Source organism: Peromyscus eremicus, chromosome 10 (genome assembly GCF_949786415.1).
Source record: "Peromyscus eremicus chromosome 10, PerEre_H2_v1, whole genome shotgun sequence".
Lineage (NCBI taxonomy): Eukaryota > Metazoa > Chordata > Mammalia > Rodentia > Cricetidae > Peromyscus > Peromyscus eremicus.
In genome coordinates, this window is record NC_081426.1 from 55,168,665 (window position 1) to 55,182,895 (window position 14,231).

At 35.2% G+C, this 14,231-nt stretch overlaps 1 protein-coding gene across 2 annotated transcripts in view; it reads right to left on the reverse strand.

Annotated features, from left to right (window-relative positions):
- Positions 1-14,231, reverse strand: part of Arap2 (ArfGAP with RhoGAP domain, ankyrin repeat and PH domain 2) — a 179,670-nt gene that overhangs the window by 16,721 nt on the left and 148,718 nt on the right. For both annotated transcript variants that reach the window (XM_059275892.1, XM_059275891.1), the window contains 2 exons: positions 13,246-13,374; positions 3,906-4,033 (listed from right to left, as the gene is read on the reverse strand). In XM_059275892.1, the coding sequence (XP_059131875.1) occupies positions 3,906-4,033; positions 13,246-13,374 (257 nt within the window). The remainder of the gene's footprint in view (positions 1-3,905; positions 4,034-13,245; positions 13,375-14,231) is intronic.

Consider the following 14,231-nt stretch of genomic DNA (forward strand, 5'->3'; position numbering starts at 1 on the left):
AGGTTAAATCATACTGCAACTGAGGCTAACATCCTCCCCAGCAGATTAGTTGGCTAATGCCTGTTACACAATACCATGCTTGCTACAAAGTAGAGTGAAAGGCAGCAATCCTAATGCCATAGGAATGAGGGCATTTGCATGTCTTAGAATCCCCATGCCCAATGTTGCTGGTCTTTACATGTCCAGGATATTGGTAAGTCCAATACTGCTTGCATTTCAAAGACTTTCTGCTTGCAGATAAAGAGTATAAAGTAATGAAATTCCCCACAAAACTCCTGGTATACGAGTTTATCACTTCATACACCCTAAAGTCACAAGTAGAGAGGCAACTCCGAAGCAAGGAAAAGAAATCTCTTCTGCATTTTGACATTTTAACTGAACGTGCATAACAAGGAACTGTAAAAGTCCCAATGGAAAGTTCTATAAATGTAAATCTCAGTTGGCATGATCCCTCTCTCTCTCTCTCTCTCTCTCTCTCTCTCTCTCTCTCTCCCTCCCTCCCTCCCTCCCTCCCCCTCTCCCTCCCTCCTTCTCTCCCTCCCCCCCCTCTCTCTGGTTTGCCTTATTCCTGGTGAATGCCTCCAAAAATTCAACAAACTAAACTTTTATGAAATCTATAATGTGTTGCTTGAGTTACTACATTTCAAAGTGAAGTCATTAACTAAGTCAATTAAATAAGTGAGCTTCAAAATTATTCCTGAGGCTAAAAGGAGTCTTCTTATTAGTTCAGGCAACTGTTAAGGACACTCCCTTACTCATTTGCCTTTCTACCTTTTCTTACTCAGTTTTTCACACCATTAACAGTCTAATGGCAATATTCTCTGAAACCTCTCACCTTTTATGTAAATCAGTTCTGAACATATTTTAATTAACATTTTCTGTGCTTGGAAAATCTGTGAAAACAAAATCTATCTTCCCTTGTGTATTACCCTAATTTGTTGTTAATGAACATTCATAAATTATTTCTAATTAACAGTTGCTTTAAATATACTTCTCAGTTTATACTTTCTACTTCCTTCTCAGGAAATAATTTTCCAAATGGTATACAGGGCACATACATTTCACATTTAGTGAAAGCTGTCCCAGAGCCAAATCTTTATTCAAATAAATATAAGGATTTTGCTATTGATTATTTAATGTGAAATCATTTGAAAAGTTAGCATTGGCAATGGCATAATAATCAATATTAACAGGCCTATGGTATGAAAAAATAAGGAGCAAAATAAAATCATGGGGTGAAAACAATTGCAGTTTTTGGTTCAGAAAAAAGAATCTCTCATCTGCTGTCCTTGATGACAAGGCATGAGCTGGATGGATTTATTTTGGTGGGATAAATGGATTTTAAACATCAGACTATATTCTATAACTGTGGCCCTTATGGTGCTTATAAGATATTGCAGATGACCCTACATGTATGTCTGTCTACCATGTGAGTGCCTGGCACCAACCTACACCAGATGAGGGTGTCTGATCCCTTAGAACTGGAGATACAGGTGTTCGTGAACTTCCACGTTGGTGCTGGGAATAAAATCTTGGTCCAATGTAAAAGTCATCAGTGCTCTTAACTGTTCAGCCCTCTCTCCAACCCCTGCATAACCACATTTAAGCACACTTGGTAATATCTGGATAAAAAGGTCAAATCATCTTCAAATAAATTGTCAGCCAAAATACCGAGCTACAGTAATATTAATTAATTGTCCTTAGGTAATACTTTCATAGACCCTTTGTAATCTGACATCTGGGAGGAATGGATTCTGTCTACATTGCTTATTGGATATAAATTTTCTGGACATTTATGTAAAGTCTTTGTGGCTCAATTTCTTCATGTATCAAGAAGGAATAGTAACAGTCCCTATTCCAGGGAGCTTTTAGAAAATGCCATGAAGCCAGTCAATCCACATATTCTGCTGCCATGCAATAGCCACACTATTGTTATTTTGGGATAGTGTGGCCACATTGCTGTTCCTTCATGAAATTAATACTAAAAGATAAATTGTTTTATGGGCCTTCTGTTGGTATATGGCAGAAAGAGTCTGGGCCTTGAATGAACAAAAATATTCAATTTGATTATGAAAAGCCCTAGGGTGATATCCAATTGAAAACACACCACTTCACTAACATGTTACAAGTATAAAAAGATCAATGATCAGGTAGATCAGAACAAGGTGGATGGCTCATTATGGAAAAGTAGACAAGGTTAACCAAGTTATATTTTAGATCACTAAAATAGTCAACTGTAAAGTTTAGATTTGATTTTCACAAGTGCAAATCTAAGGTTCAAGAACCTTAAAATCTGTTCACATAACGCAAAACATGTAGGTGGTTTATTTCTAAAAAGTCTAGTTTTCTTCTGCAGAGAGAATAGAATCACAGCACCAAAGAGCAACCATGTGATACTCAGTAAGGCTTCCTTTTGAGTGTGTCAGGTGGAATGAGGAGATGGACAATGCTTCTCCCTAGCTACTACTCCATCTTCTTCCTGCCCCCTGGGAAGTCTACGGCTATTCTTCTCCCCAGGCCAAGCAGACCCTTTCTCAGTTCTTTCCCCTTAGAGTGGACAGAATGGTTTGGCATATGGTTCTATATTGATTGCTGTGCTTCTGTTGTTCATTCATGTTATGACATCTACTGGAAATCTCATAAGGATTATTCTATTGATGAATATATTATTCTCCTATTTATGGACACATCTGTGAATGAAGCTGCCGAAGAACATTCATTTACAAGTGCTTGGGGGTTATAATTGGCAGGTGGATGAATAAATATTTTGAAATTCTTAAAGAGTCCTACATAATACTGGGGTTTTACCTTTCCACTAACTGTTTATTGGACCCCCAGTTACTCTACATCCTTCTCCAAACTGGAGTTATAACTCATGATTTTCATCAAAACAACTGGTTTGTGAAATGGTATACTAATGATGACCAATAATGTTGAACACTTGGTTTAGTGGCTCATGAGTAATTTCTATAGCTTCCTTCATGTACTATCTGCTCAACCCTATTATCAAATGTCTACTGGGATGTCTTTCCTATTGATATGGAATGGCTCATAATATTCTAGATGAATCTTTTTGTTTCAGACATAGATATTTTGAATATATTTGTTCATTCTGCAACTTACCTAATCCTATTCTTATGGGTATCTTTGTAAGCACACTGTTATGATGATATATATTTACAAGTGTTTCACATTTCAAAAAACACTCATGCATACTCTTGTTTAAACATTAATGTGATTGCTCTATAGGAATCACATTATAATCATCACATTCATAAGAGAGGCAGAGATATTAAGTTACTTACTCAATCAGTAACTCTTAGCAGAGATTTGATTTTCTGATGTCAAATTCAGCATTTTATAGCTACATTATTTATCTAACTCTGCTTTTATAATATCTAGTTCCCGTGCCACTTCACATTTCTTTAATAAATTCAAAACTTACAGGGAATAGAGGCTAATAAATATGATATGGTGGTGAATTTATTTAAATGTACAGGGAAGATGTTAACATTCATTATAGAATCTGAGTTTTGTCTTTCATACACTCCTCTTCATTAACTCTCCACTAGCTCATTCAAAGCCTCTTTTTGCCTTTAGAATATAACACACTCCTAGCCATGATGCTGATTTATGCGATAGTTTATATTAACATACTTAAAGTCTCTTCAGTGATGAAGTAATTTTCTTCCAACAACAACAAAACCTGAGGTTCACAGAAAAGCCACAGTAAGTTCTAGACTAAGTTACTGAATGTTTTGGTGTTACTTTTCAGAAGCTGAAGGAAGTCATCACTTTACTTCAAGCATTGTTTTGAAGAGAGATGGCCAGGACCAGTGTCAGACAAAGACAAATATCTACACAAAATAATAACGTGCATGCTCAAATCCCACTTATTCAATTACCTTTGGATCCTTGTAAAGAAAGAGATGTCCATCTCGCAAAACAACATAACGGTCTTGAAACTTGTTTCCTGATAGTATTTTAGATGGCTCTTCTTTGAGTTTTAAGGCACCTTCTTTGATACTTTTCTCTGTAAGACAGAACAGACTTCTGGAAATTGGGTCCATTTTCACTTATTGGGGACACAATATAAATCATTTGTATTTTCACGCTTTAAAGACTTATTTTTATTTATTTGTGTGCATGTGCCTATGCATGCATGTGTCTGAATGTATGGCATATGAGTATGGGTGCCATTGGGGGCCAGTATGGTCATTAGAACTCCTAGAGCAGGAGTTACAGATGGCTGTCAGCTCCCTACTGTGGGCGCTGGGACCTGAAATCCAAAAGTTGGAAGTGCTCTTAACCACAGAAGCATCTCTCTAGTCTCATATATTTTAAAATCTTCACCATTTTGTTTGAAAAAGGGAAAATGTCATTTCTTTTTCAAAATTTACATTTATTGATATTGGGGACATAGAACATACACGGAGGTCAGAGGAAAACTTTCAGAATTAGTTCTCTCCTATTTGTGTGCATTCTAGAGATCAAACTTGGACCCTTAGGTTTAGAGATGAGAGTTTAAGTTCCTGGGCCATTGTGATAGCCTCAAGATCATATTTCTAAATGTTGGCTGCATGCTGAAATAATTATATTTTGAATACATGATGTTAAATAAAATATACTAACACAATAGTGAAATGAAATCCACCCATTCATATTTTTTTCCAATGTGGGTTCTCTAGACTAGGTCTGTGACCCTTAGATTCCTTCATAGCATAATGATCCTTGATGCTAATCACTTATGCCCAGGCACTAAAGTTTCTAATGATACATAGAGGATCAGGGTCACCACACCCCTCACTGGATAATCATTCAATTTTCATTGGCTTCTGTTTACCTAATCAGAAGTTGGATTTCACAGCTAATGTGACCAAGGATATCAATACACGGGCGGCATGATGCTCTGTAAATGTCTAAGTACAGAAAGCGTTACATGAAGGAGGAACAGGGAAAAGGGACTTGGAAAGAAAGAAGTATTAACTACACACCTACTTTCAACTGGGAAAGAGGAGCTCTTTTGCAGAATTGCTCTAATGGAGGAAATTGTTTAGCGGTAAACTTGGGGAAATCATCTAACTCACCTTTGTTAGTGCATCAGGTCTGAACAGACAAAGCACTCTCCAAGACACTAAGTCTCCCACGGAACGATCCAGACCGTACACTAACAGGCACTACTTCATTTAGTATTGGCTTTCCTCTAATCAAATCCCAACACCTGATGACCTACCTTCCCTGCCACTCAAGCATGGCTATTTGTAGCTTAGTGAAAGTTGTTTGGTTAGCACTTCAGATACGAAAACAAATGCATTCCCCTTATTCTATTGAGCTACTATTTTACAATTAGAAAAACACTTTTCCCCCCCAACATAGTATTTTTATTGATTATTTGGGAATTTTACATCATGCATCCTGATCACATGCACTTTCCAGGCCTCCCAAATCTGATCTCCACCCTTATGACCATCCCCCGAATAGAAGAAGACAAAGAAAACAAACAAAAAAAAAAAAGTCTAATTTGTGTTGCCTATGTACTCACTCACTGGACCATGTCCAAACTCCTAGTAGCCAGCCCCTTAAAAAAAACTGAGTCCTTCCCTACCTGTACCCCTACCAGAAGCCCTTAACTGTGAAGAGCTACACTTCAGCATCCTTATCACAATTTTTAAAGAGTTCTCTTTGGGGGTTTCCTGCCTAAGCTGTTACTTTTAGGGGATGGGTTGAGAGGGGGTGAGAATCACATGTATAAGAGCAGAGGCAGAACTTCTGCTCTGAAGGCAGAGTTGCTCACTGCTGTAGAAACAAGCATATGTTTCACATCATGTTTGAATTATTTTGAGACAAGGTCTCACTCTTCTAGTCAGTTCTGAAGTCTATGACACTCCTGCATAAGTCTTAAAGACCTGTGACAGCAGGAACATGCTGCCATGCCTAGAATCTATTCTCCCACCTGCTAATTGCCTGGAAATGGTATTACTCTATAATGATATTATATATAAATACCTAAATTATAAATAAAACAGTATGGTAATATAAGTGGCTAGGCTATTTGTACCAGAGAGATTTTTCCAATTTATACTAGAAGTTATGACTGCAGAAAGCAAATAATTACTGTTCTATGCTGTGTTTATTATTACAGAATCACAATAAACTCTTTCCAAAATACACCTAGCATGGTAAGAGATGCATTTTTTAATATTAAATCAGGATATAGTTTTCAACACACTCTTAACAAGCATAAAGGTATAAATAGTCCCTTCGTATTTTGAAAGTGTTATATATTGTACCTCCTGTGAGTCTCAAGCTCCTTTCTAAACAGAAACAAGGAGGAGTGTATGGGAAGGGGCAGAGGGGAGACAGGGGGAGGGAACAGGAGGAGGGGAGGAAGAAAAAACTGCAGTTGGGATGTAAAATAAATGAAAAATTTTAATTAATATAAAAAGAAAAGTGGATATAATGTTATCAAATTCATAAATGAGAAAGTTGTGGCATACTATGGTTCTCTGACAAGTTAAAATAAATAAACCTACAGTTAGAATTTAGATATGTTAGCATCTAACATAGAATTCTATTTTCTATGTGGAGACAAGAATAAGCAAAGGGGAATGACATTTTCCTCACCAGAAGATATTCCTTGTTAGAGTAGATGTCAATGGTGATACAGTGAGACTATTTTATGTGCTTGAAAGCACTACATAAGAATTTTGACCCACAATAATCGTTCAATGCACTCTATATTTGTAGTTCTATATTAAATAGGTTTTGGACATTTTGATTTTTTCTTCCCTCTGGGTAAAGATGATGTTTAACAATCCTTTAAATTTCCTGTTATAGATTCCTGCATGAAACGAAAGCTAATCAAACTTACCAATTGGTTTCCTCCCTACAGAATTAGTCTATCAGAAAATATCTGGACACTCACAGTCTACAGTAACTACAAGGACCATTATCATACATCTTCAAGGCAATACTTCCCCTGGAAGTGGACTAGGTCAAACCCTCAAACTTTTGTACATATATGGATTCAGCAAGACTCCGTGGAGAGTGGAATACAAATAATTTCAACTATATTATGATTCATATTCCTAATTTTGCTTTGATTTACTTAAGTCTTCTAACAGTAAAGTTTTTAAGTGTCCAAATGTGAATTTTTCAAAAGTTATTGGACTTGGACTGATTAGTTTTAAGATCAATTGAAACTAAAGCATCTGCCATATACAGCAATATAAATCAACAAACACAAAGAGATCTGCAGTTGAGCTACATGTTACATGTTTAAAGTATTTCTTCTCTGTTCATATCATTAAGATTTGATTCTATGAGTAAAATTTTATTGGGGCAATTTGAAATAATTTTTATTAAAATATGATTCAGCAATATAAAATTATTTAATCTGGAAACTTAAAGAAGGATAAATTTAAAATTTACCTGTGATACAGATGTAGAAACAGTACAAATGAAATGAAATAAAAGATAGTCTTAGAATAGTAGCTATGATAAAGTCTAAATAGCAACTTAAATGATGTTTCACTTTCTTTATCTCAGTGTTTCAACTTTTAACGCATAGGGGAGAAATGAAATCTAAGGACTATTATTATCTTTCTTTTCAAGTTAATTAACTCATAACAACAATGCCCATGACACTAAATGATTCTCAGAAATGAAATGCTGTTTCTGAACAAATGCATGCTGAGTTTTATGTAATGACAAGAACTATTTATTCCATGTATAAAAGTAAATTGCATTATCTCATTTCTTTAAATGAATGAGCAGTAATTAAATGCTGCATGATCTAAAATCTATTCCTACTTATGATATCTACATTTTAAATGGTTTGGGTAAAGTAGGACAGCTGAGGATATTAAAATCCTTATAACAGAGCAAATATTGTACAATAGGGTCTAAACTTAGGAAGCGATAGAAGCATGATTTCAAACATATTCGTTTACTTATTCCACATGAGAAAAAAAACTGCTAGCAAATCAATAAAATGCAAGGCAAATGCATACATACATCTAGGAATGAATGAACGTTACAGAAGAGATAGACAGTGACAAAAAAATAGGTCAAATACTTAGGGCAGAGGAGACAGTCAGCAAAGGATGCTTTAGTGCAACCCCTTAAAACTGCTGTAGACTGAAGCCAGAATCTCACACTTGCTAAGCATACACTGTGGCAACTTTGTTTTTATGAGATGTTAAAAAGAGCAGTTCTCTGTTACTTAGAGAAAATGTGGTCATATCTAATTCATCTTGTTCATAAAGCACTGCTATCTGCTTGGTCATTAGAATTTTTAAAATATTAGGAATGGGAAAAAAGATTTTTAATATCATTCCTTTACTGCTTTTAAGAATGTTTTTTCTTAAATGAAAGTTTTCTATTAATAAATTATTAGTGAAATCACATCAGCTATGCTTATACTTTTTATATACAAATTGTAGGGTGTAATGGATATCACAAATGGAACAATAATCCTAGAATAGGCTGCTACTCTGACTAAAAATGCATTTGCTAGCAGACACAAATGAAATGGAATACTTAACACATTCAAAATCTATGACAATATATAGAAGACATTAAGAAAGTTAAGATTACAGAAAAACATACTCATTGGTGAAAATCATTATTTAAGACACTGATATTTTTATGTGTATTACTTTTAGCATGTTAAAAACAATCACATCAAAAAGTATACAGATAAAAATGCCATAGATGACATAAGAATATTATATATATATATATATATATATATATATATATATATATATATATATATATATACTTTTTACCACTATGCATAATATGTACTTTCTGGAGAGGCATAGATGCTGCCATCATAAATTAAACTGTACAGCTTGGTTCCTTATAAGCCACAGAGTCATACTTTAAGAACTGTAATTAATATCCTCAACTATATTTCTCTATACATTTATTTCTCACCTTCCACATGATCTAAATCAGGAGCTGGAGTTTCAGTGTGGCATTCAAATATATATGATAGCTAATTTAAAAAGACAATCTCAACTTGTAATACATGTAAAAATAACTATAACAAAATAGCCTATTTTGCTTTTACAATCTGAGTATCAAACTCTTCTATAACATTAATGGAAAATTTATGCAATAAAGAGTTAAGTTTTTAAGCAGGTTATAATTCCCATTTGGGGCTCAAAATAACAACTACTACTACCAGAAAATGCTTCAGTCAGAATATTTAGTGCTGGTACTTTTCTAGGGTCTCACTCACTTTGTGGGATATATATTAATTCCTGGAAGAATGAGCTACACACAGTATAATCATGGACAGCTGCAGTCATACTGACAAATGAACTAGGGACAGTACAGAAGTAGAGACTTGTTTTGTGGCTTCCATCCTAAGATGAGTGTAGGAAATAAAAGACGAACACCAAAGTTTGTAACATTGTACTCTGAAAGAATATTTCAGCCAATTGTCTGGAAAAACTGTGAATTAATGAAAACTTAGCTACTGGGGTAAAAGTTAATAACTGAACTGTCACCTGTATTGACTGGCAAGGGGATATCTTTTTCCTCAATGTAGTGACACTGGGTGTATCTATCAAACAAACCAGGACAGGTCTCATGTTCAAGAGTAGTTGACCAACATATAATGGACACCACAGGTTTTTTTTTTTTTTTTTTTTTTTTTTGGTGTGTGTGTGTGTGTGTGTGTGTGTGTGTGTGTGTGTTCGTCCTTTTATTTGGTCACAGTTTACAATAGGTTTTGAGGGGAGTGGTGGTGACGTTTTATTTTGTTTTCTTGTTTTGGGAGGGTTGTTGTTGTATTCAGATTTATTTGTTTTTTGAGAGAATTTAAAGTTGGGTGAGCAGAGAAGGGGAGAAGACCTGAAAGACTTAGGGGAGGGGAAGAATAAGAGCAAAATATATTTAAATTAAGAAATTATTTTAAATAATAAAAAATGCCACCTCAGGGATGCTGTCTTTTCTCTGCTTGAGTTCTGCAATGATTGCAGGGGATGTATACAGAGACCTTCACACAAGCACTGACTCATATACATCAGGAGGATACTGCGGAATATCTGGGGCACTAAGTCAATACCCAGTTTGCTACCAGTGCTGTAAGAGCAGATCACAACAGTTTCTCCCATTTCTCTTAATTCACTCAATCCGTATCTTCCTGTTTTGTTTTTCACAATTGAACAACCATTAAAGGTATTCCTGTTTGGGAGACTCATCCCTATGTGCTCAAAAGCTTATTTCCTGTCATAACCTTTTATGTTTCAATGCCTTGTATTTTTTAACCACATTGTCATGACACAAGAGTCAATCAACAGCTAAGATATTATATGTAGGTGTAAATTTTAAATGTGTATAATTAGACAATATTAGAATAATATTATCACTGAAAGGACAACACTGGATACAAAATAAATTTTATTTCTATGTAAAACACGAAGTGATCAGGTACATGCCATGATTTTAAAAGGAGATGGTTCATAAGGAAAATACTTCTTATCTGATATTTATATTTGGGTGGAACTGGAAATAGAATGCATGGCCTTGCAAATGCCTGCTTTTAATGCTAAAGCTAACCCAAGCATTTCCTAACATATTTTCTTTACTCCACGTTTAAGAAGAAAGATATACAAAAAGCTAAAAGATAGATACTGCATAGAGGGTATAAATTGGCACCCCTGACATTTGCTCTGGAATATCAACTCTACATACAGACCTGCTCTGTGCTTTTCAGAAACATTAGCAGAACCTGACATCTAAATATTAGGAACTCCCAGTTTCCCACACTTCCCCATGTTGTGATGCTCACAAAGATCTATAGATATCCCCTCGTGTTCCTAGGGGGCACACCCTCCTCTAGTTTAGAACAATGGTCTATAACATGGATGCCTGGTGCATTTGCATGATCAGATGTGGGAAGGATGTCATTAAACTGAACATGGGGGTAGTAAAGAGATTTACAGAAAGGTGGAGCTTGTGAAAGGCCAAGTTCCTATACTAAAAATAGTATATATTTGTTTATTTAGGTGATTGATAATAAAAAATGTATTTGATAAAATAACTTGAGATAGTATAAAATATAAAAGACAGTACTATGAAATTAGAAACTATCATATTAAATTTTGGTGGAATTAAGAACTAACTCACTGATGAGCAAGTTTGAGGTTACAATCCAAATGAGAACATCCACAACATGTTAGAGCTCTTCTACCACCACCCCTTATAATTTTAATTTTTAAAATGATTAAACAATAGAACAATGTGTTTTCAAAACTAACATTTACTAACTGTGGGATGTGAGAAAAATCACTTTCTCTAATTTTCACCTGTAAATTAAATTAATATGAAAATTGACAAGGCGTTCTAAAATACTTTTTTTAAAAGGCCCTAGAGCTGAACCTAGTATTATTATGATGTTAAATGGACAAAGGAATAAATGGCACCTGAGTTCTTATCTTTATGCCCATAGACTAGTGCATCTCTCAAAGCTCATCAGAGAAGCTTCTTTTTGCAGTAAAGCCAATCAACACAGAGATCTAACAACAGGTGGCTGTACAGAGAATAAGATCTGTGGAGGGTGCAACTCTGCATGAGAGTGTCATGTCATATTCCCTCCTCTCCGGGGTCAGGGATCAGGGATCAGTGGTAGACTGGAGCAGAAAGAAAATAAGCGGATGTCAGCAGCAAATGTTTTCTGGACATGACAACATATTTGCACACATGGGCTCACAATGGCTGGGACAGAATAATTGCACAAGATCAAACCAGACAAAATCCCAGTATGGGTGAGGGAGGAGTTCATCAAGTCCTACCTCTGCCTAAGTAACTATTGGCAAGTCATGACTGCTGGCAGAGGAGAGCTGGTTTTCTTCAGGGATGCAGGCCCTGAGAGGCTACCTATGATTTAATAAATGGTCCTATGTCTACATACATGCAGACAGTCACTAAATGGACATAGTGAATATTAACAGAGAGAGAGAGACAGAGACAGAGACAGAGTCAGACAGATGGAGAGCATATAAAGCAAGGAGGGAAAAGCAGTCTTAATTACTTTTCAATTTCTGTGAAGAGACACCATGATCAAGGCAGCTATAAAAGAAAGCACATAACTAGGGGCTTGCATACAGTTTCAAAGGGCTAGTCCATAATCATTATGGCAGGAAGTATGGTGTCAGACAGGCAGGCATGTTGTTGGAGAAGTAAGTATCTTTGAGCTACATTCTGCATATACATTCTACATATGCAGCAGGCAGAGAGAAACTTGGCCTGACATGGGCTTTTGAAACCTCAAAACCTACTCTCAATGACACACCTCCTCCAAGGCTACTCAACATAATCCTTTCCAAACAGTTCATCAACTGGGACCAAGCATTCAAAAAAAAAAAAAAAAAGTTCTCACTCAAACTACCATAAGTGGTATATGAGAAAGGAGATATATTGAAGGAGGTGAAATGGTAGATGGACTTGAGCCAAACATACTCATACTTCAATGATAAATAAAAAATATTTAGAAGTTTAAATGACCTATGGTATCTCTAGTGCCTGGTTAATTGTATATGAATAAAAAGTAATAATGGTTATTATTGACCTTACTTATCAAAGTAACATACAACTTTATATTAACAGTCCTTAATGCCCAGCTCTGAAGATTGCTTTATGGATAAGACAGATGAAATGTTGTTCTAAATTGTCAGTGGATGACAACACAATCGGAGAGAAGTTTCAAGACCAAGGTTTTGACATCTCATATATGTTGAGAGACCATGTTCTATGGTTTGCTAAGCTAGCTGACTTCTTGTTGAACATTGCAGTGTTTTTCTAGTCCTTCCAGTTAAATGTTGTGTCCTTGCATTTGTGCCTATTTTATTTCTAAACATCATCAAAAGAACAGTGAGATTTATACTACACACTCAAACTCAGAGGCTAGATGTTTGTGGTTGTCAAATGGCCAGAAATGAATGTCAACCTAATTAAAGAAGACACCATAAAATAAAACTAGAACATGCATATGCACAAACGACCCTTAGAAACACAATCCATTACTTCAGGAACATGAATGTGTACCATCAGATGAGTCAGCTACTGCCACAGTGACACACACTAAACTTCTTCACAATACTCTGCAATCAACTTCTGTATTTTTCTATTCCCGTTTCCCCATTTTCAGACACCACTTGTGTCTTAATAACTCCTCTTCAGCTACTTGAACTTTTAACCACCTCTGCAACGTGAAGGATGCGTGCCTACCTCTGCAGTGTTTAATTGTGTCAACGGTTAAGAATCTCTTCACCACAAGATAAGCAGAACCAGGTTCGGCTAATGAACTCCACTGAAGCACCTGCTCCAACACATTCTCTGTGTAGTGAAGAGGACGCTCTGCAAACACAAACCAAAGTTAAACTGAACCAAATTGAGAAATGTAGTTAATAATTACAGGTTTTAAAACATCCCATGGAAAGATATGTGATGGCATGAACATTTTTCATTAAACAGTAATAGTACTAGGATTCCAAACAAGAGACCCAAATACACAAGACAGATAACACACTCAGTCAAAATTATTATATAATCTATCCAACTATTGTTTCAAAATTTAGATGTGCTCCCTTTAAGATAAAATCTCATTTACAACAATGACCATGGGTCTTAGTCTGTTTTTAATGTAGATAACATTCCTATTAGCATATGCAATTAAATAACTTTAAGAGGACTAGCAGATTAATCTTCTCCAATACTAACAGGCACAAATTACTCCTTTGTTTATCTTGATAAGATTACAATCTTATAATTTCCAATCAATAATAGTGAATAATTTATAGGTAGTATTCTCATAGCAAATCAATATCAAATCAGAAAATATGGTTGCAGAGAATCTTTGAAAATAAGAATAGTACATTTCTTATTCTACTGTAGAATATGAAATATATGAACCTTGTAGCAATATTATAAATTAATCTATATTAGAAGCTTATAAGTGAGGAATTAAATGATGTCTGAAGCAAATCTCCTTGATGACTCTTAATCCATATATATTTTGCTTTAGAAAACTGAATTATATATTCTTAGCATGGCATTCACAAAAATTTCAACAAAAATTGAAATTTCATAAGGAAGTTCTATTTGTGAATTAAAATATGTTAATTGGTTAATAAAGATGTGTGCACAAAAGCATATTCTGGAGATATGTAAACTTTTTCATAGTGGACTAGTGGCAAATAAAGAAGCAGATGGAA